The sequence below is a fragment of the Oncorhynchus nerka genome, linkage group LG23 (genome assembly GCF_034236695.1).
Source record: "Oncorhynchus nerka isolate Pitt River linkage group LG23, Oner_Uvic_2.0, whole genome shotgun sequence".
Classification (NCBI taxonomy): domain Eukaryota; kingdom Metazoa; phylum Chordata; class Actinopteri; order Salmoniformes; family Salmonidae; genus Oncorhynchus; species Oncorhynchus nerka.
This window is the reverse complement of record NC_088418.1, coordinates 55,243,851-55,270,282: the sequence shown is the minus strand read 5'-3', so window position 1 is coordinate 55,270,282 and position 26,432 is coordinate 55,243,851. Positions and strand designations below refer to the sequence as shown.

General features: G+C 43.3%; 1 protein-coding gene and 1 long non-coding RNA gene across 2 annotated transcripts; one reads left to right on the top strand and one right to left on the bottom strand.

The window, feature by feature from the left end:
- Positions 1 to 7,582: 7,582 nt before the first annotated feature.
- On the bottom strand, positions 7,583 to 10,886 carry LOC115106272 (uncharacterized). The gene is made up of 3 exons (XR_010460749.1): positions 10,562 to 10,886; positions 10,244 to 10,373; positions 7,583 to 10,121 (listed from the first exon to the last, which is right to left on the bottom strand). It is a non-coding gene; the product is annotated as an uncharacterized LOC115106272 (long non-coding RNA).
- Positions 10,887 to 13,210: 2,324 nt separating this feature from the next.
- On the top strand, positions 13,211 to 17,250 carry LOC115107094 (transcription termination factor 2, mitochondrial-like). The gene is made up of 2 exons (XM_029630475.2): positions 13,211 to 13,297; positions 13,912 to 17,250. Exon 2 carries the CDS (start codon positions 13,938 to 13,940, stop codon positions 15,072 to 15,074), a length of 1,137 nt encoding a protein of 378 aa, XP_029486335.1. The 5' UTR covers positions 13,211 to 13,297; positions 13,912 to 13,937; the 3' UTR covers positions 15,075 to 17,250.
- Positions 17,251 to 26,432: the final 9,182 nt, after the last annotated feature.

Sequence of the window (26,432 nt, the reverse complement as noted above, 5' to 3'; positions counted from 1 at the left end):
CATCGCGCTAGCTTTTAACTTAATATTACAGTAGGGGAGAGTGGGGTAAGTTTATTTTTAAAACAATTTTAACATAGGCCAGACCCTGTTGTTATCTCATTTTCCAGCGATAATGCCTTGCATTACGCCTAGGAAGAAAACATTTCAATTTGCTCAACAATAAAAATGTACTATCTTGAGTTCATATGCATGACACATTGCAAAATATTATGCATATTATGCATTAAACTGACAAAATTGTATAATAATTTGTATGGTGGCCATTGGCTCAATTTACCTCAAGGCAAACATTTTGACTATATTAGCCAACATAGCCACAAGGAAGAACTTTCATGCTAGGTTTAGGACGTCATTTTAAGCTTATAGAAACCCCAACTGATGTATAAAACCATCTTCAAAGTATCTACTTTTGTTTAGATGTAAGCATCATGAAACCTCTAACACAATACGTTTGTTTAACTTTGTGAAAATCGTTTTTTGGACCTAACTTACTAACCACTTTTTCCTTGTGGTTTCTTCCTTCACAGACTCAATGGAATGATGACTTCCTAAATATTTGGTCAAATTATTCATTTTGTGTATGTTTTCCTAGAAACAAGTGTGTCTCATCCTCTTTGGCTCAACTTACCCCACTCTCCCTTACGTGCCTTTTCTCAAACATCTAGATGTTTACAACTGGCTGTTAAACATTACCCTGTTAATTAACCTCTCTCTCTGTCTCTGTCTCTCTCTCTTTCTCTCCCTCTCTCTGCCTCTCTGTCTCTGTCTCTGTCTCTCTCTGTCTCTCTCCATCTCTCTCTCTCTATCCATCTCTCTCTCTCTCTCTCTCTCTGTCTCTGTCTCTGTCTCTGTCTCTGTCTCTGTCTCTCTCTCTCTCTCTCTCTCTCTCTCTCTCTCTCTCTCTCTCTCTCTCTCTGCTGAAAAAGCAGTGTGTGTGAGTCTCTGTCTCTTCCTGGAACCTAATGCTCTGTCTAATGATGAGCATCAGGTCCTGTGTACAGGCCAGGGGACAATGCCTCCCACCCCAGTGGGCTAGAGGACAGCTGTCTGCAAGGCCCGCCACTATGCAGCCGATGCCTGCTAAAATAGCCAAATTAATGGAAGAGGCTCAAGTCCAAACGAGGGTTTAATACCAGGACACATTTTACCGGCCTGAGCTGTCACACACAGCAGCAGACATCAATATTTACCGCTGCCATGGTACAACAGTAAGAGGTGGAGATGGAGTGACGGCCATTTTGGTTGCCCTCCAGGGTAACTTTATACTGTGGTAAAGGGTCAGGAAATCCCCCCTTCAGTGGCCCACCGCTATGCACCCTGGTGCTTCTAAGAAAGAGGCTGGAAAGAGGCTGGAGGCGGCCAAACATACTGTAAATAACTGTCACTCAGAGCCTATCATGTACTCTACATCATCGACTGCATCCTTATGTAATACATGTATCACTAGCCACTTTAACTATGCCACTTTGTTTACTTTGTCTACATACTCATCTCATATGTATATACTGTACTCGATACCATCTACTGTATGCTGCTCTGTACCATCACTCACTCATATATCCTTATGTACATATTCTTTATCCCCTTACACTGTGTATAAGACAGTAGTTTTAGAATTGTTAGTTAGATTACTTGTTGGTTATCACTGCATTGTCGGAACTAGAAGCACAAGCATTTCGCTACACTCGCATTAACATCTGCTAACCATGTGTATGTGACAAATAAAATTTGATTTGATTTGATTTGTACACAACTGACACTGAGAAGCTCAAGCAATGTTTCTATGGACAAGCAGGAAAAGTGTTTAGATTATGTAGCAATATGATTCCACTTAAAAAATGTGGATGCATACAGTAGCCTATAAGTAGACTACTATTATGTCACATTGACAGACCTGTGCGTCACACAGTGATGTCATTTTGAATATTGAATAGCTCCCCGTGTGTTTCTGCTAAAGACTTGCTGTTTCTTGTTGTGGCTGCAGCTCAATCCCTTCTTTCCACCGATATAGAGTTTGAACCTATAGCGGTCTTTTTCTATGCATGACAAGATCCAGACAAGAAAATCATCACGAAATCATGTGTAAAACCCGAAATGTTTGAGCTACAAACTAGTGTCACCACCATCGAAAAATTAGACTCATGAACACAACGGTTGTTTCGCTCTACAACATCCACAAGCTTTACATCAGTTGTCTGAACTGTCGCGGACATCCTCATTTCGAAGAGATCTTCTCACAGAACAAGTTGTCCAGACCAAATCATTGGAGCTACAAAATAATATGTCACCTTTATAGAAAAGGGAGACTCTCACAAAGTTCTTATGTTTCTCGGAAATAGGACAGACACTGTCTGTTTGCCATGTACAAATGCGTTATTCAATGCGTTTCTATGGGCTATAGCAGTAAAGGCCAAATTCAATGTTTTATCAAATATAGGTATATATTTTTTTATACCTGCAGGGGTCCTTAAAACAATTCCATATATTAGCTTAGTAGATATTGCGCTCTAAGGGCTTAGACCTAAAGGGGTTAAGGGCATTGGAGTAAAGTTTTAAGGCTAGGCATTATGGATAAATATATGGTTTGGATAGCTGCGTGCGTCAACTAAACAAGCCAACATGCCCACAGCTAGAGGATGGTGGCCTGGTCACGTCGCTGATACATCTGTCATTTTCCTATTTTGTCTGACTAATCACAACCTAACCTTGGATGGCCTGCCTTTTACGCAGTGGAACAAGTCATTATGACGAAACTGGGAAGGTTGATGCATGTGACTTCTTTAAGAGCAGGATGTAGGTTGAAGAGTGGGAATGACAGGGCCTATTCATGGACCCACAGACAGAGATATGAAAGGTAAGACCTGTGGCTCCTAATCGTTATTTCCATTCGCGGACAGGCAGGCAGGCAGGCAGACAGGCAGGCAGGCAGACAGGCAGGCAGGCGCTGTATTCACTGCCCTCGCTGCGAGGTTGCTTTTCTTCTTCATAAGCTGGCCCTGAAGAGTGCTTCCCTGTCTCCATGGCAACCACACTACTGTATTCCTCACAAAACTCCAAAGAACCCTTCTCGCCCCCTCACCCCCAGCACCCAGGGCTTGGCAGCCCTCTCTCTCCCTCTGCTCAGGGAAACTTCAGTTACCAGCAACACTTTTTCTACCTCGCCTCAACCTATTATGGTCAAATGAGAGCATAAATTCGAACCGAAAAGCCTGCTCCTTTGCTGTAAATCTGCGAGCCATTGTCTCATGCTCGGGTGGTGTGACAAGATAAGGTCACGGGGTCGCACCTCCAGGTGATGTGTTTCCATAAGGCTGTGGAGAGGGAATGCACATATATGGTATTGTCTTTATTTAATGCCTGTTCCCTGGCTTTACTGGGTGACTGGCTACAGACTCTTCTCTCCCAGAGTCCTGCACTTCTGTTCTGACACAGTACAGTAGAGACTCAGCTAACTCTTCTAGCAATGCAGGTTTTAGTTAACCAACTCCAACACTCTTTACGTATGAAAAATACAATTTTTTTATCCTGTTATGAAGCAGTGCTGAGGTTATTGTGCAGGCCCCCGGTACCCTACAAATGCTGTGTTTGAAATACCATACCCAAAGCAGTAATCTGAGAGCGTTTAACTTGAGATCGCGGAGTGGCCTGGACAATGTAAGGAGAACTTGACAGTTGTGAACACAAAGGGATTGTGTGCTTTAGCGGGCCGCTGAGCGAAGCAGGAAATCGAGGACGATTCTGTGGCCCTAACGTGTTTCCTATGCAGACGGCAAGGGGGGCCCCAGCAACCCTCAACACGACCACACAGGTCTATCTGTCCTGCTTGATGTCCAGCCTGGGTCGTCTCCTCGCACAGAGTTTCCTCTGTCTGACACTGGGGTGTAGACATTGGCACGCTTACATGGTGGAGGAACATCCCTCCGAGTTATCTGTAGGCTGATTACTCTATGGGTTTGTCACGCATGAACCATGGCTGCAGCCCTGGTGGAAAGAGCACAGTGAGCCGCAGTGAGCGGGGCTTCTGAATCACACCTACCCGCTTAAGACATCTCACACACCACATACAGTGTTGACTGTGAAGCTGAGTCGCATAATAACCCAGAAGTCAAACACACACGGTACGTCCTCATTCACTTTAACTGTCACTCTAAAACACAGAGGGCCTCTTTTCATTCCTCTCATCCAACTCCAACACACTGCATGAGAATAGCAGGCCCCTGGATTTAAAAGAGGACCGTATCCCAACTCAGAGGAGAAAAACAAATGCAATTTAAAAATGCATATGGGCCCCCTTGGCCTGTGTGCCTAAACGGGAGAGTGGTGGTGGTGCTATGAATAGACTGGAGACTGGTGAGGGCATTGGCTGACTCAAAGCTGGCATGCCTGGCACAGCTATGCCAACCCTACAGGAAATGTACCCATCGAAATGTGTTGAAAATGTATTTATTGTAAACAAACACAAAGAAATATGGTTTGAAATGCATTTCTAGTTTGCAAGTTTTTCACCACATATATTTAAAATATATTAACACATTAGAATGGCAAATGTAATTTATTCATTTTGTGTAAAACTTTCAGTAGGGTAGCCAAAGCCAGGTTGAAGAGGATCCTAAGTGGAGGTCAGTCTGGAAGAAGTGAGGGTAACATCATTACCATCACTACACATCCACACTGCACTGGGTCATTGGAGCAGGGAAGTGGGAATTCTCCCTGACAATAAAAGGAGCCAGGTGCCTGTTCACCCGCGTCCGGCATTGTAAACACCTCTCTCCCTGCTGTAAATGTCAGGCATAGGTAGGTGCTGCACGGCATGACTCATGCCACTGTATACAGATTCCCAAGACGCTATTTATCTTCAGCCCTCCCCTGCCCCGGGTATGGCCTGACCGCTTCCCTCCTTTAAGGGTAAGAGTATGACCAGACGCAGACTCTACTTTCCTCTCTTCTCTCTGGTTCCAGACAGACAGAGTTGTCATTCATATAGGCTGTTCCACTGCTCTGTGTAATGTAACCTTCCATTCTGCCTTGTCATGTGCTCTGTTCTAATGCATACAACAGTGTGGTAAACAAAGTGCCCAGGCCCAAAGTCACTGCGTTTACATGGGCAGCCCGTTTCTGATATCTTTTTCCACTAATTGGTCTTTTGACCAATCATTTCAGATATTTTTTTCAGAGCTGATGTGATTGGTCAAAAGACCAATTAGTGGGGATTTGCATTTTTTTATTGGTCTGCCTGTGTAAACGCAGCCTGTGAGTCTTCACACAATAAATGCTTCTGGTGTCAGCAGCAGAAAACACAGATGAACAAATCCTACAAAATCACTCTGTTTATTTCCATTGACATGCTGCTCTGTCAACTGCAATGCTACGATAAATCATGGGAAAGCAAACAACCACAGACGCAACCAATACACTGCAGGTCGTATGGTCGGATGCTTGATGTCAAAGAGGCTCCCCACTTCCTCTATCCCACGTGAACAGCAGGCCCATTCCCATCATCCCCAGGCCCAAAGCTCCTCGACACCACTGAGTCATGTGGCTCTCTGTGGTCAGCACTGACCTAAAGGCCAAATCTGATGGACATTCAACTGCTTGCAACAAATATGGTGGGAACACATCACTTTGTGTAACTGTACTGAGTTTGCGATTTAGAGGTGTTTTTCTCTCATTAAAAAAAGTGAAATTTTAGAATGTCAGGTTGAATGTGCTAACTGGTTGATCCTTTTCATCTTTGTCAATTGTCAGTCTGAATGTTGATGTCGCTGCTCAATTGTGTTTTCACCTTTATCTTCCACCTGAGGATGCTGTTGAGCAGAGTTTTATAGCAGTGGATGAGGTGAACCATTTTATTGATTGAGAGACTTGACGTTATCAGTGCATTTGAAAGATAGACACTGATACGACCCATGGTTCAAAAAGATGTACACGGTTCTATAACCCATGCAAGCTACTGCTACACATGGAATATTGCAACCTGACAACACGTTTCGTCTTTCTCTTTGTTAATTTTGACTTGTGCGTAAAAGTTTAGTGTGCCTCATCTGGATTACTCAGATTGTACAGGTCAACAAGGTATGTGCGTCAACATCCCAAATAAATAGATGTTGTGGCTGTATTTCATTACACATATTAACATCTCTGTTCAATGACTAAGAGTCATTTCCTTATGCAACATTACTCATTCAGGTTCTCTTTCTGAGCTTTTCTCACTGCTACTAGCCAGCAGTGTGTGTTTATATGTATGTGTGTGTGTGGGGGGGTACCTAGTTGGTAAAGGGCTACCTCCTAATTCTATGAAAATAAAGTCTTTAAAACGTGTTTAAGACATGTATCTCAACGAAGCATTGATGCAGGACATTGGATAATAAGGACTCCCTTCACACGCCTGTCTGGGACGCACGACTGCCTTTCATCAACTCAGTTTTGGGAGCAGCTCATTTCCCCTGGTCTCTGTGGAGTTCTGACCTGATTTCTCCCACAATGAATTGGACTGCTCTCTTTGCTTTGTCATCAAATGGATTACGGGGAACTAAGGACAGACACACTGAAAAAATAAACATTACAGTAGGCTACTACAATGTCTGCACAATGTTGAGACTTGACACGTACGTATATAGACGACCGCAGCAGTACATTCCAGTAATAAACACTCTTTCTGTCTGTGATGACCACTCTTCCATAATCCAAATTGCAAACTCTATTGCCACAAACCTTGCATGCCCTCCTGTAACTAGAGCAATACAAATAGATGATGCTCAGCATGCCCATGGACAAATCAGAAATTGTCTGAAAAAAAATGGAAAATTGGAAAATTGAATGCATCCCATAGAAGAGAGAAGTTTAGAGGGCATTTTTGTGAGAAAGAGAAAGGCAAATGAGATTAACCCTAAAAGCAGCAACATATTTTTTGCTTAAAAGCACCAATGGGGTCATTTTTGAGAGACACTGTCTGCCAAGCAGTAACACTTTTTATTTTATTAACCTTTTGTAACACAAATGGTTTAAATTCCCCAAAATAAGTATATATTAATAAAATGTCACATTTATAGTGAAATCTAATCATTCTAAATAAATGTTTTTGTATGTTTTTCATGTTTTGAACAGATAATTTGATCAATTTCATCCATAGACAATTGTTATGAACATTTGTCTGTTATTCATTCAAAGTGTTGTGTTTCTGTGATACTCAGAGGCAGTGGCAGAACTAGAGTTTTCTACATGGACTGGCCAAGGCTACTTCAGGGGGTCCATAGACCATGACAACAAAATGACTGTGTAACCCTAACCTGGCATCTAAGGAGCATGAATGAATCCTATGATTGCTGATTAGAGGTAGAAGTGATAATTCACTTCACCCAGAGTTCTTCAATGTGGCAGATAGTGTGGTCCAAAAGGGTCAATTCACTAGAATTATTTAACATACTATGAATAGTCAGTGTCTCTACCTCGGAACTGCAGCTCAATTTCTCTCTCTCGCTCTCTCTCTCTCTCTCCCTCTCTTACACACACACAATACTGTACTCACATACTGGAGAGACTTGGGTCACTCTGTTTTCATGAATATATAATCTGGGTCTATAAGTGTTGAACATCAAAATTATTTTCAGAAAAAAAAGCTTAAGCACCAAGGAGATAAGATAGCATTTGTGTGTTACATAAATTGAATAGCTTATTTACAAAAAAAGTAAATTTACAAAAAAACACACCGCAATTTGACATACCAGGTATCAAGCAGAAATGGACAGAAATAAGAAGCAGAAAAATAAAAATAATTTTGTTGCCCATCAATACAACAAACTTACAGTATCATATTTATGCTCATATATATTATGTTAACTAAGAGCAATGAAAAGTTTTGGAATTGGCCTAATCAAGACCAAATTAAATCAGTGTGATACCCTTTGGAATGATCATTTTAGAACATCAGTGTATTAGCTAGTACACAGTGCAGGTTTTAATCATGACCAGAGGGACCGCCTAAGTGCCAAATTATCATAGGTAGATTTAAAACAGAATACTTCTGCTGTTCTGGTGAGAACTGGCTAAATGTTTCACAAACTCATCCATGTTGAGGGAGCGTGCCCTCCTTGACTCAACACTGAGGATTCCGAGGTGACTTAACCTGTCATCAACCATTGTTGTCCTAAGGTGGGTTTGAATCAGTTTTAAAGCTGAGAAGCTTCTCGCAAAAAGCACTGCTGACTGGTGTGACAGAAACCATCACTTTGGCCACTATTTTTCTGTCCTACAGTGCTCATCATCAATGAGTCATGAAATCTCAAGCTTGTTTTAGGCTGTCTTTTACACACTGTTTGTACACTTATTTTGCAGTGCTCTGCAATCTCTTTCCATAGTTCTGCAAAGTAACCCTCACTTCTGTAGTCCTGTAATGTGTCTGTAAGGGCACCTACTAAATCCACAGACCTTGCTAGGTCAAGAGAGCTTGATTGGAGCATGTCAGAAAGACATTTGGCATCACCAAGCACTTAACAAAAGGTAACCAAAAGCGCTATGAAATGTAAATCTATCTGAGAAAGAAGGCCCCTTGCCTCTACTGATCTATCATCTATAAGGGCACAAGGCGAGACCCAGATGCAGACACGGAAGGCAGATGGTTTGAATCTTTGATATTTGTTGTATCCAAAAGGGGTAGGTAAGAGAATGGTCGTGGACAGGCAAAAGGTCAAAACGAGTTCAGAGTCCAGGAGGTACAGTGTGGCTGGCAGGCTTGAGGTCAGGGCAGGCAGAATGGTCAGGCAGGCGAGTACAGAGTCCAGAAAACAGGCAAGGTTCAAAACCGGGAGGACTAGTAAAAGAGAATAGAAAAAGGCAGGCGCACGGGGAAAACACGCTGGTTGACTTGGAACATACAAGACAAACTGGCACAGCGAGCCAGGAAACACAGGGTTATATACATCAGGGATAACAAGCAACACCGGGAGGGGGTGGAGACAATAAAAAGGACAGGTGAAACTGATCAGGATGTGACATCACCACTATTTTCAAGTGTGATATCCTGTGGCACTCAACTGCTGGAAGCCTGTCCCTCAGATTACGGCATGCCATGTCTCTGCATGCCCACCTTACATCTGTAAGTCTCTGTAGTTCCCTGGGCTGCTGCTGTGGATACAGCTCTTTCTGAACTGTAAGTCACTTGAGATGAACGTACGAGCCAGATACAACGTTATAAAGCTTCTGCCGGAGAGCAAAAAAGTGAACTGCCTCAGGCACTGATTTTACAGCATCGACAAGAACCAAATTCAAACAATGTGCATTACAGTGCACATAAAATGCAAATCTTGCACTGTTTTTAATCCGTGCAGACACACCAGAATGCTTTCCGCTCATGACGGATGCAGCCTCACAGCCTTGCCCCACAAGATTATTAAGGCAATCAATTATCATTTTTGTGAGACCTGCTGCATCTATGCTTTCAGCTGACTGAAAGTGTAAAAAGCTTTTGTGGATGGCCCCATTGTAATAGTACCTCACAACTAAAGACATTTGTAAAAAAAAAAAAAAAAAAAAAAAATGTTATCTTTGGTTTCATCTGCATTTACACTAAAAACAACTTTCGTTTACTTCTCTTATTATTTCACTTTTACCATCTCAGCTAAGCCCTCAAGAACTTCGTTCTGGATTTGGTGGCTTGTGTACTTACCATTGCCACATGCATTCATCCTTTTCTCTATGAGAGGGTCAAAATTACCCTTGTTGTGAGAGTCAGCAGACTCTCGATGACCTCTCTGCGGTATACTGAGTGACAGTTAATAGAAGCATATCTACAATTGTTTTAATGCAAGTACAGTTTTCCTCCACTTTCTTTTTCCAGTCCTCATCTATGACATCTAACATTGATGAGTTGCTTTCACTAGACCTTTTGTGTTGATTCCAAGCATACATAGCATTGATACGATGCTCTGCCTTCGAATTGAGCTTAAATCCAGAATATTTAAACAGAGCCAACAATAAGTCGTTATCTTGACTTACAGAATATTCCAGTCATGAATTGTCCTTATACCAGGAGCTGTTGAAAGCCCTTTTCCTAGTACCATGCTGAGTTCTGGGAAATGTTTTCAAACACGGCTATACAGGACCCTCTTCTCTGGATCTGGAAACGTCTGAAATACACGTTAAATAATGTGTCATATCTCTATGGAAATGTAGAATTAAGAGATTCACAAGATTAGATACTAACAGCTGCTAAATAAAATGTGTAGTTTAAAGTATGGGCCTGGCCTACCACTGGGTCCTTTTGGAACAGCACATCTGGTGCTTGATGCAAGTTGGTAGGGGCTCGATGACATCTCCTGGCAGCTCTGGCTCACTGTCCTGCTCAGAGCCAGAGGTCTCTGTGTCGTCCCTTGATACATCTATTACATTAAAATAACACAAGAACCATTAGTGTATAATCACAATAAAAATGTCACAGCCATCAAAACAAGAACACAACCAACATTTTAAAGTGAGGCTTAATCTGACAAAATCATCTATTACAAGATGAAGCTAAATTTAAACTCTGAACTGGGCATGTGACTGACTGCGTGGTAGATGCTCTGACCTGGTGGTGGTAGACTGGGTCCTTGTGAAGTCTGACCACACTGACTCTGACTAGCCTCAGGTAGGCTAGCTGCTCTGGGGTCCAGTGGTGATGCAAGGCCTGGGGTCTGTTTGCACCTGATCTGCCTGGTTGTGCTTCCTTAAAAAGAAGTTTGATATCTCTCCCTTTCTTTTCATGTTTAATTGACACTGTTGCAAAAATAAGACAGTCTATGGATACATCTAAGCATCCAATCCACATTTGAGTCCAATCTCAATTACAAATCTCCATTATCATAACTGTACCTTAAAACCAACTACCAGCCTAAGTTTCTAGATAGATCATGCCATTGTGTTATTTTAATGTAATAGATGTATCAAGGGACGACACAGAGACCTCTGGCTCTGAGCAGGACAGTGAGCCAGAGCTGCCAGGAGATGTCATCGAGCCCCTACTCTGCAGTAAGAAATTTAGCTATGATTTCTTACACCTTTACGATAGCAAACAGGCTATCTGGAAATTGTGCTCATCTTTTGAGTAACGTTAACAGATAGATAATAGCGGTTGTTCGTTTTGAGTTCAAGTACAAAAATCTAACTGAGTTAATGGATTTAAAATGATAGGGGTGTCCAGTGCCACCCTGACACCCCTCTGGCTCCGCCCCTGCTCAGAGGCTAAGAAGTTGGTGCTTGAGCTAACCTGACATACAGGTACAACCCTAACCCTAAAATGGCCACCGATATGGGCGATATGTTCAAATCCCAGAGCCAACTAGGTATGGGGAAATCTGCCAATGTGCCCTAGTGCAAGGCACTTAGCCTTAATTGCTCCATGGTTGCAGTTGATAATGTCAGACCATAACTGTGACCCAGACCTGTCGGCGGAAACGAATCAGTTCGACTAGCCTTTGATTTCCATAGGGGGCATGGTTTTTTACGGGACTTTTAACGTCTGTAATAGGTAGCTCGTGAGTTTAATTTCAATAATAACGTTTTGTTTTCTCAAAATCATTGTCACGTGGTTAATCATAAAAATCGGAAGTAAAATTAAATTATCCTGATGAAAATCCCGGTTCTTTCAATAACATTAATCTATCTAATCAGCCTGTCTGCCTCCTTTCTATCTGTCTTGATTTGAGCTATTGCTAGTGAAGTACAACGTTAAATCATCACTTGGTCCGGATCGAAGCTGTCTCTATCGAAAAAAAAAAGAGTAAAACATTGTATCAACTAGCTATTCCAGGCCCTAGAGTTTCCTGCGCCAGTGAGCTCGGGATAGAAAGCTGTTTTTATGACGTTTACACTGGATATATAGGATCATCAGATCATGAGATTTTGCGTTTTCGAGGCCGGGAGTGTTGGAACGATTTTTCAAATACTGAATAACTATCATTCGCAGTGGATGATTAAAAAACAGACTTCGCAGACGTGTGAGGCGAATAAAAAAATAGTGCTGTATGTCAATCAGAAATGGCCAAATGGACACGTTCCTACATGCATGCATTATAGAGAGGAACGCGCCATATCTTCGCCACAAACCCTCTCATTCCTATGTTCACTGACAGCGCAATATCTTCGCCACAACCCTCTCATTCCTGTGTTCACTGAAAGCGCCATATCTTCGCCACAACATTCTTAAATTCACTGACAGCTGCGACTCAATCAGCTGGACCTATTGCCACACCCATTACCCAAATCGCGGGCTTCTCAAACACACGGGTGATTTAAAGCAACCACATCAAACCTTTTTTGAAGAAGCTAGTTATCCTATGTGGCTAAGTAATGCTCACGTGTGAAGTATTTTGAATTATTTTATTTAGACAGGATAATTGTATAATTTTGTCGGAACATCATTTTACTTTAGGGCAATCCAGCATTTTAACAGTGCACTGTACACCCGCCAACTTTCCTTTCCAATTCGCAAGAGGCTGACACCAGATATCTGCATATAATGACGAGATGCTCATGTCTCCGCCCTAACAATTAGTTTTTGTCCCAAAGGCAGGAAGGCAGGCGACAAGTTTAGGTCTGCATATTATCCCCATTGAAACGCATTGGGCTTATACTGGACAGAATTTAACGAGTGAGCCTTCCCCTCTTCCTCTCTGCTGAAACTATATCACCGAAGAAAGTATCCGAGCGAGCGAAACAGCGCCCCTATGTAGCCCATGTATCTGATGCTGTCTGGACAGAAATAGTATGACATGCCATACTCTTTAGGTCCAGAAAGTATTAAATACATGGCCTACATACTGAGACAGAGTGGCGCTGTTTCGCTTGTTCGGATGCTTCATCTGAGATTGATGCGTCTTTCTGTTGGCGCGCATCTCCGTCAAATAAATTATGCATATTTCAAAATTGTATTTGGACGGGCAACGAGGTAAAGTAGGGCGTACCAGGCCCCCCAAATGACACCAGCCCCACCGTGACCCCACTCTCTGAGGGTGTCTCAGGGAGAGTTGGGATATGCGTGCGTATTATACATGCGTATAATACACACTTGTAGCCTACATGTGTGAAATAGGACAAATATAAGCACCCACCATATTATTGTTAATTACATTGGTAATTCATATTGATGGAGTTCTCACAATTTAATAACCTGCGCAGCACAACAGCAATGTAGGCGGACGGAAAAAGAGCCAATCACACGCGTTATGAAACACGTGAGCAGAGGGCGTTTAGAATCTTTCATAATGGTACAAATGCCTGAACAACTTCCAGCGTCAATTTGTGTATTCCCCCGGACAACAAACTGGTAAACAACTGGTTTTATTTACAATATAGAATGTATAGCCTGTATTTGAATTACTATAGTTGATTCAGGTGTTTACAATATAGAATGTATAGCCTGTATTTGAATTACTATAGTTGATTCAGGTGGTCTCTGTCCCATGTGCTGAAAGACACAGTTGTTACAGCAGCATATACCTTTTACGAACTTGATAATTATAGACCTATAGTGACTTGCTACTGGCGGTAATATAGAGGGCGAATTGGTTATGAGTTTAAGTACACATTCTCCACCACCCCGTAACACGTTTAGTACATCGTGTTCCCACACGAACACTACTCTGATATCTACTGGCCAAATATACTTACATTTACTGATGTTGCCCTCAATAGATCAGTTCAACATTGTTTGATTTTGACAGGCTTTGCAGTGAGGAAAGCAATGTTTGTTATGTGATCATCCTAAATAAAATGTGCCTTACTGTTAATTAATGGTCTAATTTAGAGCAGGAGAAAACAAGTATATGTACTGAAAGCATAGAACAGTAGTATAGGACTAAGTGGTACACAATACTGACAAAGGACGTAGTGGTCTTGTGTGATGTAACTCTACCCAGTGTGTGTTTTTGTCTTATACAGGTCATCTGTACTTTAGTGCCTTAACAATGCTCCGTGCCACCACTGCCTTCCTGTGCTCCTATTGCCAGAAGAGGAGCGTCTTAACCCCTCATATGGGCTTCTCTGCCTCTACCCTCACCAACAAGCGGCCAGAGAACCAGCAAACTGTCGACTCCCTTTATGACCTATCGGTGGACATCCGTAAAGTGCGTAAGTTCAAGGGATGGGTGCTGTCAGAGAACTCTGTGTACGTGTACGAGACGGCGGACCTGCTGCGGGACATGGGCGCTGACACTGCTTCCATTGCCCGTGTGCTGGAGACCCACCCCGAGGCTATCCTGTGTCGGCCCGAGGACGTGGCAGCTCAGCGGGACCTCTGGTCCTCCGTATGCCCCAACCGGCGTGAGCTGGTAGGCATCATTGAGAAGTTCCCTGCCTCCTTCTTCACACTCACGCACCACACCAACCAGCGTGACAACATACGCTATCTCCAGAGCCTGCGCCTCAGCAAGCGCATCATCGGGAAGCTGATGGCCAGCGCCCCCCAGAGCTTCAGCCGGCCTGTGGAGAGCAACCAGGAGGTCATCCACACGCTGCGAGAGACTTACCTGGACCTGGGAGGGGACGAGGGAAACCTGCGCTTATGGTTCCAAAAGCTGCTCAGCCAGAACCCCTACATCCTGATGCGGCCGGCTGAGGCGTGGAGGGACAGTCTGGGCTTCTTGAGGGAGAAGGGCTTCACCACAGAGGAGCTCCTGGTCCTGGTCTCCAGCCTCAGGGCCTCCATCGCAGAGCTGCAGCCTGAGGCCATGCAACAGGCTCTGGACTACACCCAGGGGGTGCTCGTGTGCTCTGAAGATGAGCTCCGGGAGATAGTCCTCCGCTGCCCTGCTGTACTGTACTACTCTGTGCCTACTCTGGTGGGCCGGTTCAAGGGGCTGCTGGACGTGGGGGTGAGCATGGACCAAGTGAGGGAGACGCCCAACGTGCTGGAGCTCACCACTCAGATTGTGCTCTACCGCATCCAGAAACTAGCCTCCTACGGCTATGACGTGCGAGGTGGCAGCCTGGACGTTATCGTCGGCACCAAGAAGGACTTTGAAATGACCTATAGCAAACTGCAGCTAAGGCAACAACGACCACTCTTCAACCCTGTTGCCCCCCTCAGGACAGCAGAGGAGTGAATGTCAATGGACCACATCTTGATGTTTTAAGGGGATAGGATGAATACTGCACGGTTGCAGAACAAGCTATGGGTGTTTTACTGTAATTACTGATTGGAGACTGAGGTTTTATGATGTCTCCGTTGGCGTGAGCTATACATTTCCCCAATGTGTATTGCATATAATGGGTTTGCTATGGAGACCTCTGTCTCCAGAAGTAGGTGGATCATCCAATCATCGTCAGGAAATGGCTGTGTTTGTTTCAATTAGCCTGAGTCACCTATCAACAGCCACTGTTCTATACTCTATAGCATGAGATGAGAAAGAATAAATGTTCCAAGTTTTCATATTTGTATCTATTGATGAAATGGTATCCCTTGCACCTTATGGTTTAAATGTGTATGAACTCTACTGACAGCATTATCGAGACAGTGTGAAAGATCCAAGTATTTCACACTGTTATGCTAAATACTAACTGGAATCATTGATGTAAAGAAAAAAGTGCTGTGTTATTTTTACGTTTAAGCTAATTGGCACACATTTTGGTATAGGTCCTTGTAGGCTGGATTGACATGATAACATCAAGTTTAAAAAAATAGAACTTATAACAGAGTGCCATTTATTTGTGACTTGCCACCACATAGCTCTTTACCTATACCTACACTCTTAGAAAAAAAAGGGTTCTTCGGCTGTCCCCATAGGAGAAGCCCTTGTTGGTTCAGAGTGTTCTACATGGAACCAAAAAATGATTTTACTTGGGACCAAAAAGGGTTTTTCCAAAGGGTTCTCCTATGGGGACACCCGAAGAACACTAAGGTTCTAGATAGCACCTTTATTTTTGTATGCAATTATGATGCAATTTACAATGCATCATAAGCACATTTCATGTCACCAAAAAACATTTATTCAATACAAAAAAGTTAGAAGTTTTAACAAACATTTTTTTTTTGCTCTGACATTTACTGTCAACTGTGGAACCTTATATAGACAGGTGTGGGTCTTTCCAAATCATGTCCAATCAAGTGAATTTACAACAGGTGGACTCCAATCAAGTTGTAGAAACATCTCAAGGATGATCAATGGAAACAGGATGCATCTGAGCTCAATTTCAAGTCATAGCAAAGGGTCTGAATAGTTATGTAAATAAGGTATATGCATTTGCAAACATTTCTAAAAACCTGTTTACCCTTTGTCATTATGGGTTATTGTGTGTAGATTACTGATTTTTTTTTTTTAATCCATTTTAGAATAAGGCTGTAATGTAACAAAATGTAGAAATTGTCAAGGGGTCTGAATACTTTGAGGGCACTGTACTGTACATTCAGTTTTTTGTGATGTTTAGTGTCACTTTGTCAGACTTGTGACATTCACCAGGAAGAGCATTCCTTCCGGGGAGGAACAGTAGTGTATGACCTGGTTCAAGTTGTTTTAACATGATACCCAGCCACGTGGTTATCATTCCCTCACAACTTAATTCAAGGCTAAAAATAGCATAGCAAAAAGGTTGAATCATAAAAATATATTCATCTGTTTGCACTGTTACTTAAAAGTCTGCATAAGGTAAATGATACTTACTATAACAAGTCACACATACTGAAAATGAACAGTGTTAGAGATAAATTCGCATATAGTTAAGTAGTTCTATTAATACATTTTAATGCAGGGTTCCCCAACTGGTCCGCGGGTGGTTTTATTAGGCCCCCAAAGTTTTCTGAGCAAAAATAAATAAATATTTTTTTATATCCAACAATGAAAATTTAACAAAATATTTTTTTTTTTGTTAAATTTTCATTGTTGGATATAAAAACTGTAAAAACACCAGGAAATCAGCTTCAAGTAATTTTAATTATGGAAATCTGTTCCCATCTATTTCCACTAATAATGATCGTAAGCAAGGTTTGAAATTATTACGTTTTAATCCAATGTTATATCTGTTTGGGCTTCTTGCGATTAATTTGCAGTCTACAAATTATTGTTATGTATATTCCGGCCCCCCGACCATCTGCTCAAGAAAAAAAATCTGCACACGGCTGAATCTAGTTGATGATCCCTGTAGTAATGCATCTAAGTAATACACTGTTACAAAGGTTATGCACAAATCAGCTGTGAAGACTGAGGTAGGCCTAATGTAAGACATGTGTTGTGTACATTTCTACAATATTGGTAACCAATGAAATAAAGCCGGGGAGAAAAAGAAGTGTCTAGCCATCCATAAATACAAATGTTGAGGAACACTGAACAAAAATAAAACTCATGTGTTGGTCGCATGTTTCATGAGCTAACATAAAAGATCCCAGAACTTTTCCATACCCAAAAAAGGTTTATTTCTCTCAATTTTTGTTTACATCCCTGACTGCAGGAATGTCCACCAGAGCTGTTGCCCGAAAATATAATGCTTATTTCTCTACCATAAACTGCCTCCAACAGCGATTTAGAGAATGTGGCAGTACGTCTCACAACCGCAGACCACTTGTATCGCATCGTGTGGGCGAGCGGTTTGCTGATGTCAACTTGTGAACAGAGTGCCCCATGGTGGCGTGGGTTATGGTATCGGCAGGCATAAGCTACGGACAATGAACACAATTGCATTTTATAGATGGCATTCTAAATGCACAGACATACCGTGATGAGATCCTGAGGCCCATTGTTATACCATTTATCCGCCGCCATCACCTCGTGTTTACATTTACATTTAAGTCATTTAGCAGACGCTCTTATCCAGAGCGACTTACAAATTGGTGCTTTCACCTTATGACATCCAGTGGAACAGCCACTTTACAATAGTGCATCTAGGTCTTTTAAGGGGGAGGGGGAGGGGGTGAGAAGGATTACTTTATCCTATCCTAGGTATTCCTTAAAGAGGTGGGGTTTCAGGTGTCTCCGGAAGGTGGTGATTGACTCCGCTGTCCTGGCGTCGTGAGGGAGTTTGTTCCACCATTGGGGGGCCAGAGCAGCGAACAGTTTTGACTGGGCTGAGCGGGAACTGTACTTCCTCAGTGGTAGGGAGGCGAGCAGGCCAGAGGTGGATGAACGCAGTGCCCTTGTTTGGGTGTAGGGCCTGATCAGAGCCTGGAGGTACTGAGGTGCCGTTCCCCTCACAGCTCCGTAGGCAAGCACCATGGTCTTGTAGCGGATGCGAGCTTCAACTGGAAGCCAGTGGAGAGAGCGGAGGAGCGGGGTGACGTGAGAGAACTTGGGAAGGTTGAACACCAGACGGGCTGCGGCGTTCTGGATTAGTTGTAGGGGTTTAATGGCACAGGCAGGGAGCCCAGCCAACAGCGAGTTGCAGTAATCCAGACGGGAGATGACAAGTGCCTGGATTAGGACCTGCGCCGCTTCCTGTGTGAGGCAGGGTCGTACTCTGCGGATGTTGTAGAGCATGAACCTACAGGAACGGGCCACCGCCTTGATGTTATTTGAGAACGACAGGGTGTTGTCCAGGATCACGCCAAGGTTCTTAGCGCTCTGGGACGAGGACACAATGGAGTTGTCAACCGTGATGGCGAGATCATGGAACGGGCAGTCCTTCCCGGGAGGAAGAGCAGCTCCGTCTTGCCGAGGTTCAGCTTGAGGTGATGATCCGTCATCCACACTGATATGTCTGCCAGACATGCAGAGATGCGATTCGCCACCTGGTCGTCAGAAGGGGGAAAGGAGAAGATTAATTGTGTGTCGTCTGCATAGCAATGATAGGAGAGACCATGTGAGGTTATGACAGAGCCAAGTGACTTGGTGTATAGCGAGAATAGGAGAGGGCCTAGAACAGAGCCCTGGGGGACACCAGTGGTGAGAGCACGTGGTGAGGAGACAGATTCTCGCCACGCCACCTGGTAGGAGCGACCTGTCAGGTAGGACGCAATCCAAGCGTGGGCCGCGCCGGAGATGCCCAACTCGGAGAGGGTGGAGAGGAGGATCTGATGGTTCACAGTATCGAAGGCAGCCGATAGGTCTAGAAGGATGAGAGCGGAGGAGAGAGAGTTAGCTTTAGCAGTGCGGAGCGCCTCCGTGATACAGAGAAGAGCAGTCTCAGTTGACTGACTAGTCTTGAAACCTGACTGATTTGGATCAAGAAGGTCATTCTGAGAGAGATAGCGGGAGAGCTGGCCAAGGACGGCACGTTCAAGAGTTTTGGAGAGAAAAGAAAGAAGGGATACTGGTCTGTAGTTGTTGACATCGGAGGGATCGAGTGTAGGTTTTTTCAGAAGGGGTGCAACTCTCGCTCTCTTGAAGACGGGAGGGACGTAGCCAGCGGTCAGGGATGAGTTGATGAGCGAGGTGAGGTAAGGGAGAAGGTCACCGGAGATGGTCTGGAGAAGAGAGGAGGGATAGGGTCAAGCGGGCAGGTTGTTGGGCGGCCGGCCGTCACAAGACGCGAGATGTCATCTGGAGAGAGAGGGGAGAAAGAGGTCAGAGCACAGGGTAGGGCAGTGTGAGCAGAACCAGCGGTGTCGTTTGACTTAGCAAACGAGGATCGGATGTCGTCGACCTTCTTTTCAAAATGGTTGACGAAGTCATCTGCAGAGAGGGAGGAGGGGGAGGGGAGGAGGATTCAAGAGGGAGGAGAAGGTGGCAAAGAGCTTCCTAGGGTTAGAGGCAGATGCTTGGAATTTAGAGTGGTAGAAAGTGGCTTTAGCAGCAGAGACAGAGGAGGAAAATGTAGAGAGGAGGGAGTGAAAGGATGCCAGGTCCGCAGGGAGGCGAGTTTTCCTCCATTTCCGCTCGGCTGCCCGGAGCCCTGTTCTGTGAGCTCGCAATGAGTCGTCGAGCCACGGAGCGGGAGGGGAGGACCGAGCCGGCCTGGAGGATAGGGGACATAGAGAGTCAAAGGATGCAGAAAGGGAGGAGAGGAGGGTTGAGGAGGCAGAATCAGGAGATAGGTTGGAGAAGGTTTGAGCAGAGGGAAGAGATGATAGGATGGAAGAGGAGAGAGTAGCGGGGGAGAGAGAGCGAAGGTTGGGACGGCGCGATACCATCCGAGTAGGGGCAGTGTGGGAAGTGTTGGATGCGAGCGAGAGGGAAAAGGATACAAGGTAGTGGTCGGAGACTTGGAGGGGAGTTGCAATGAGGTTAGTGGAGGAACAGCATCTAGTAAAGATGAGGTCGAGCGTATTGCCTGCCTTGTGAGTAGGGGGAAGGTGAGAGGGTGAGGTCAAAAGAGGAGAGGAGTGGAAAGAAGGAGGCAGAGAGGAATGAGTCAAAGGTAGACGTGGGGAGGTTAAAGTCGCCCAGAACTGTGAGAGGTGAGCCGTCCTCAGGAAAGGAGCTTATCAAGGCATCAAGCTCATTGATGAACTCTCCGAGGAACCTGGAGGGCGATAAATGATAAGGATGTTAAGCTTGAAAGGGCTGGTAACTGTGACAGCATGGAATTCAAAGGAGGCGATAGACAGATGGGTAAGGGGAGAAAGAGAGAATGACCACTTGGGAGAGATGAGGATCCCGGTGCCACCACCCCGCTGACCAGAAGCTCTCGGGGTGTGCGAGAGCACGTGGGCGGACGAAGAGAGAGCAGTAGGAGTAGCGGTGTTGTCTGTGGTGATCCATGTTTCCGTCAGAGCCAAGAAGTCGAGGGACTGGAGGGAGGCATAGGCTGAGATGAACTCCAGTTCCAGAGGCTACCGGAGACCTGGAACTCCACGTGGGTCGTGCGCGCTGGGACCACCAGATTAGGGTGGCCGCGGCCATGCGGTGTGGAGCGTTTGTATGGTCTGTGCAGAGAGGAGAGAACAGGGATAGACAGACACATAGTTGACAGGCTAGAGAAGAGGCTACGCTAATGCAGAGGAGATTGGAATGACAAGTGGACTACACGTCTCAAATGTTCAGAAAGTTAAGCTTACGTAGCAAGAATCTAATTGACTAAAATGATACAGTACTGCTGAGGTAGGCTAGCTGCGTTGTTGACACTACCCTAATCAAGTCGTTCCGTTGAGTGTGAAGTTTCTACAATGCTGCTTTTCGGGGGCTAGCTGGCTAGCTAGCAGTGTTGGTTACGTGACGTTGCGTTAGGAGAACGACAATAGCTGGCTAGCTAACCTAGAAAATCGCTCTAGACTACACAATTATCTTTGAAACAAAGACGGCTATGTAGCTAGCTATGTAGCTAGCTACGATCAAACAAATCACACCGTTGGGACTGTAATGAAATGAAATGAAAATGTGATACTACCTGTGGAGCGAAGCGGAATGCGACCGGAATGCGAAAGTTCTATTCAGTAGACGTTGGCTGGCTATTGGCTAGCTAGGAGTGTCTCCTACGTTAAGGACGACAAAATAGCTGGCTAGCTAACCTCGGTAAATTAAGATAATCACTCTAAGACTACACACTCTAAACTACACAATTATCTTGGATACGAAGACAGCAAAGACAACTATGTAGCTAGCTAATACTACACTAATCAAGTCGTTCAGTTGAGTGTGATAGTTACTACAGTGCTACGGTAGCCGGTGAACGTATGCTAGCTGGCTAGCTGCTAGGCAGATAGGAGGACGACGAAATACGATAATAACGCAATTATCACTCTAAGACTCCACACTCTAAACTACACAATTATCTTGGATACGAAGACAGCAAAGACAACTATGTAGCTAGCTAACACTACACTAATCAAGTCGTTCAGTTGAGTGTGATAGTTACTACAGTGCTACGGTAGACGGTGAACGTGTTGGGCAGATAGGAGACGACGAAATACGATAATTACGCAATTATCTTTGATACAACGACGACTATGTAGCTAGCTAAGAAGAAATTGCTAAGATTAGACAAATCAGACCGTTGTACTATAATGAAATGTAATGAAATGTAATGAAAAAGTTATACAACCTGCAGACCGAAGCGCGGATGCGCATGATAATGCAGAGCACCATGTCACAAGGATCTGTACACAATTCCTGGAAGCTGAAAATGTCCCAGTTCTTCCATGGTCTGCATACTCACCAGACATGTCACCCATTGAGCATGTTTGGGATGCTCAGGATCGACGTGTACAACAGCATGTTCCCGCCAACATCCAGCATCTTTGCACAGCCATTGAAGAGGAGTGGGACAACATTCCACTGGCCACAATCAACAACCTGATCAACTCTACGCGAAGGAGATGTGTTGCGCTGCGTGAGGCAAATGGTGGTCACACCTGATACTGACTGGTTTTCTGATCCACGACCCTACTTTTTTTTTAAAGGTATCTGTGACCAACAGATGCATATCTGTATTCCTAGTTGTGTGAAATTCGTAGATTAGGTCCTCATTTATTTATTTCTATTGACAGATTTTCTTATATGAACTGTAACTAAGTAAAATCGTAAAAATTGCTGAATGTTTCATTTATATTTTGTCCAGTATATAGTCGGAAGGTTACATACACTTACGTTGGAGTCATTAAAACAAATTTTTCAACCACTCCACAAATTTCTTGTTAACAAACTTTTGTTCAGGCAAATCAGTTAGGACCTCTACTTTGTACATGACACAAGTCATTTTTCCAACAATTTTTACAGATTATTTCACTTACAAGTCACTGCATCACAATTCCAGTGGGTCAGAAGTTTACATACACTAAATTGACTGTGCCTTTAAACAGCTTAAAATATTCCAGAAAATAATGTCATGGCTTTAGAAGCTTCTGATAGGCTAATTGACATCATTTGAGTCAATTGGAGGTGTACCTGTGGATGTATTTCTAGGCCTACCTTCAAACTCAGTGCCTCTTCGCTTGACATCATGGGAAAATCTAAAGAAATCAGCCAAGACCTCAGAAAATAAATTGTAGACCTCCACAAGTCTGGTTCATCCTTGGGAGCAATTTCCAAACGCCTGAAGGAACCACATTCATCTGTACAAACAATAGTACGCATGTATAAACACCATGGCACCACGTAGCCATAATTCCGCTCAGGAAGGAGATGCGTTCTGTCTCCAAGAGGTGAACATACTTTGGTGCGAAAATTACAAATCAATCCCAGAACAGCAGCAAAGGACCTTGTGAAGATGCTGGAGGAAACAGGTAGAAAAGTATCAATATCCACAGTAAAACGAGTCCTATATCGACATAACCTGAAAGGCCGCTCAGCAAGGAAGGAGCCAGTGCTCCAAAACCGCCATAAAAAAAGCACGACTACAGTTTGCAACTGCACATGGGGACAAAAATCATACTTTTTTTGGTCTGATGAAACAAAAATAGAACTGTTTGGCCATCATCAGACCAAAAAAAGTATGATTTTTGTCCCCATGTGCTGTTGCAAACTGTAGTCGTGCTTTTTTATGGCGGTTTTGGAGCACTGGCTCCTTCCTTGCTGAGCGGCCTTTCAGGTTATGTCGATATAGGACTTGTTTTACTGTGGATATTGATACCTTTCTACCTGTTTCCTCCAGCATCACGAGGCAGGAAAATTATGTGGGATATATTGAAGCAACATCTCAAGACATTCAGTCAGGAAGTTAAAGCTTGGTCACAAAGAGGCCTTCCAAATGGACAATGACCCCAAGCATACCTTCAAAGTTGTGGCAAAATGGCTTAACCTGTAGACACCCCATCCCGTGAACGGGACCGTTGTCATCATCTGACACTAATTAGCATAACGCAACGGACATAAATATTCCTATTCATGAAAATCACAAGTGAAATATATTGGAACACAGCTTAGCCTTTTGTTAATCACCCTGTCATCTCAGATTTTCAAAATATGCTTTACAGCCAATGCTAGACCAGCATTTGTGTAAGTTTATCATAGCCTAGCATAGCATTATACCTTGCTTGCAGCAGGCAACCTTGTCAAGGAAATCAGAAAAGCAATCAAATTAAATCATTTACCTTTGATGAACTTTGGATGTTTTCACTCATGAGACTCCCAGGTAGACAGCCAAAGTTCATTTTTTCCAAAAATATTATTTTTGTAGGCGAAATAGCTCCATTTGTTCTTCACGTTTGGCTGAGAAATCACCCGGTAATTGCGGTCACCACAACTCCAAAAAATATTCCAAATTAGCTCCATAATATCAACAGAATCATGGCAAACGTTGTTTAGAATCCATCCTCAAGGTGTTTTTCTAATATCTATTAGATAATATATCCATTGGGACAATTCGTTTTTCACTAGGACCGATACCTCTGTATTTTACGCAAGAAGCAATGTGGCCGCCTACGGCTATTCTTCAACAGAAATGCGTAAAACTACATCACAATGCTGTAGACACCTTGGGGAATACGTAGAAAGCGACGCAGCGCTTTCAAAACCTGGGGCACTTCCGGATGGGATTTTTCTCAGGCTTTCACCTGCAACATCAGTTCTGTTATACTCACAGACAATATCTCTACAGTTTTGGAAACGTTTGAGTGTTTTCTATCCAAAGCTGTCAATTATATGCATATTCTAGCATCTTTTCCTGACAAAATATCCCGTTTAAAACGTGAACGTTTTTTCCCCAAAAATGAAAATACTGCCCTCTAACACCAAGAGGTTTTAAGGACAACAATATCAAGGTATTGGAGTGGACATCACAAAGCCCTGACCTCAATCCTATAGAAAATTTGTGGGCAGAACTGAAAAAGCATGTGCGAGCAAGGAGGCCACATTTACACCAGCTCTGTCAGGAGGAATGGGCCAAAATTCAATTTATTGTGGAAGGCTACCCAAAACGTTTGACCCAAGTTAAACCATTTAAAGGCAATGCTACCAAATACTAATTGAGTGTATGTAAACTTCTGACCCACTGGGAATGTGATGAAAGAAATAAAAGCTGAAATAAATAATTCTCTCTATTATTCTGACATTTCACATTCTTAAAATAAAGGGGTGATCCTAACTGACCAGACAGGGAATTTTTACTAAGATTAAATGTCAGGAATTGTGAAAAATTTAGTTTAAATGTATTTGGCTAAGGTGTACGTAAACTTCCGACTTCAACTGTGTATGCTACATTTAACACTGATGTGTAACTTTAGACTTGTTCTCTGAACAACAGTGTTGTTTTCTATGTTTACTCAGAACCCTTCATTGGGCCAGTAACTGAAAGGTTGCTGGATTGAATCCCCGAGCTGACAAGGTAAAAATCTGTCGTTCTACCCCTGAGCAAGGCAGTTAACCAACTGTTCCCCGGACTCCGAAGATGTGGAGGTTGATTTAAGGCCGCCCCCGCACCTCTCCAAATCAGAAGGTTAAATGCTAGAAGACACATTTCAGTTGAATGCATTGTTGTACAACTGACTAGGTATCCCCCTTTCCCTTATGGGAAGTGACATACTTCAATACAAACACCAGAGAATTAAGGACCCCATGGAAGCAAAACAAATATCAGGACAGTCCACCTGTTGGTTCTGGCATGAGCAACCGATCCTGTCAGTATTGTAGCGCAAAGACTTGCATGACTTTTAATAGGGTATAGTTTGAGGTTTTGCAATTCAGCCCTATTTTCTACTTACCCAGAGTCAGATTAACTCATGGATACAATTCTTACATCTGTGTGCAGTTTGAAGGAAGTTAAAGGTCAATTTGTTTCTGGAGCCATTGCTAACTAGCGTTAGCACAATTACTGCAAGTCTATAAGGAGCACGTAGCATGCTACCTTCATCTTTTAAAAGGGTTTAGTTGCCAAAATCTTGAATAATGCCTTTAAACCATGTTAGTAAAAACTATGGCTCAATACTATGTGTTATCTACACTACAACCTGTAACTTTGCATATTTCCCAGATGGGACATGGTCCTCCATGTCATACTCATCATTCAATGTCCTTGTCTGCACCTCCACCCACTCCTCATGGATGTTTCTGTAGGCCTCTGGAAAGTCTGTGCCAAATGCCATGGTTCAAAGAACGATCCTCATAACAGGATGCAATGTTTCCTTAATGACTTGAAGAAACCAGCCTTTTACTTTGGGATCCTCAACTGCAGGTTTGGCCTTTTTCTGGTCTGTAAGAAAAGGCAGATGGAAGTCAGTGGTTATCACTTTTAGATAGGTACGGTATAGCTATTTTCATGGTAACATAACTCCACAATAAAGCATTTTGATTTAAGTTGTGATTTATTTTAGCAAGGATTGCTTTGCTCTGATTTGTTTGAGTGAGCTCAAACCTCTGGTGATTTACATTAAAAAATGTGAAGTCATGCTTGCTCAAAATAGACTCAAGAAAAAAACATCTATAGAAGTATTGATTGAGTTAAAAACGTATTTTAAATTCTTACCATAACATTTGATGACTATAATGAATGTAACTAAAATCCCCCAAATAACAAATGGGATCATCAATGTTGAATATTTTGAAGGGTTCTGCCATTTGTATTTATTGACGAGGGTATGTACTTTCCATCAACTGTTGAAGCCATCTGTAACAAGGGCTACTCATGAGAAACAGCAATCAAGAATTTCAGTCAAACATCTACAG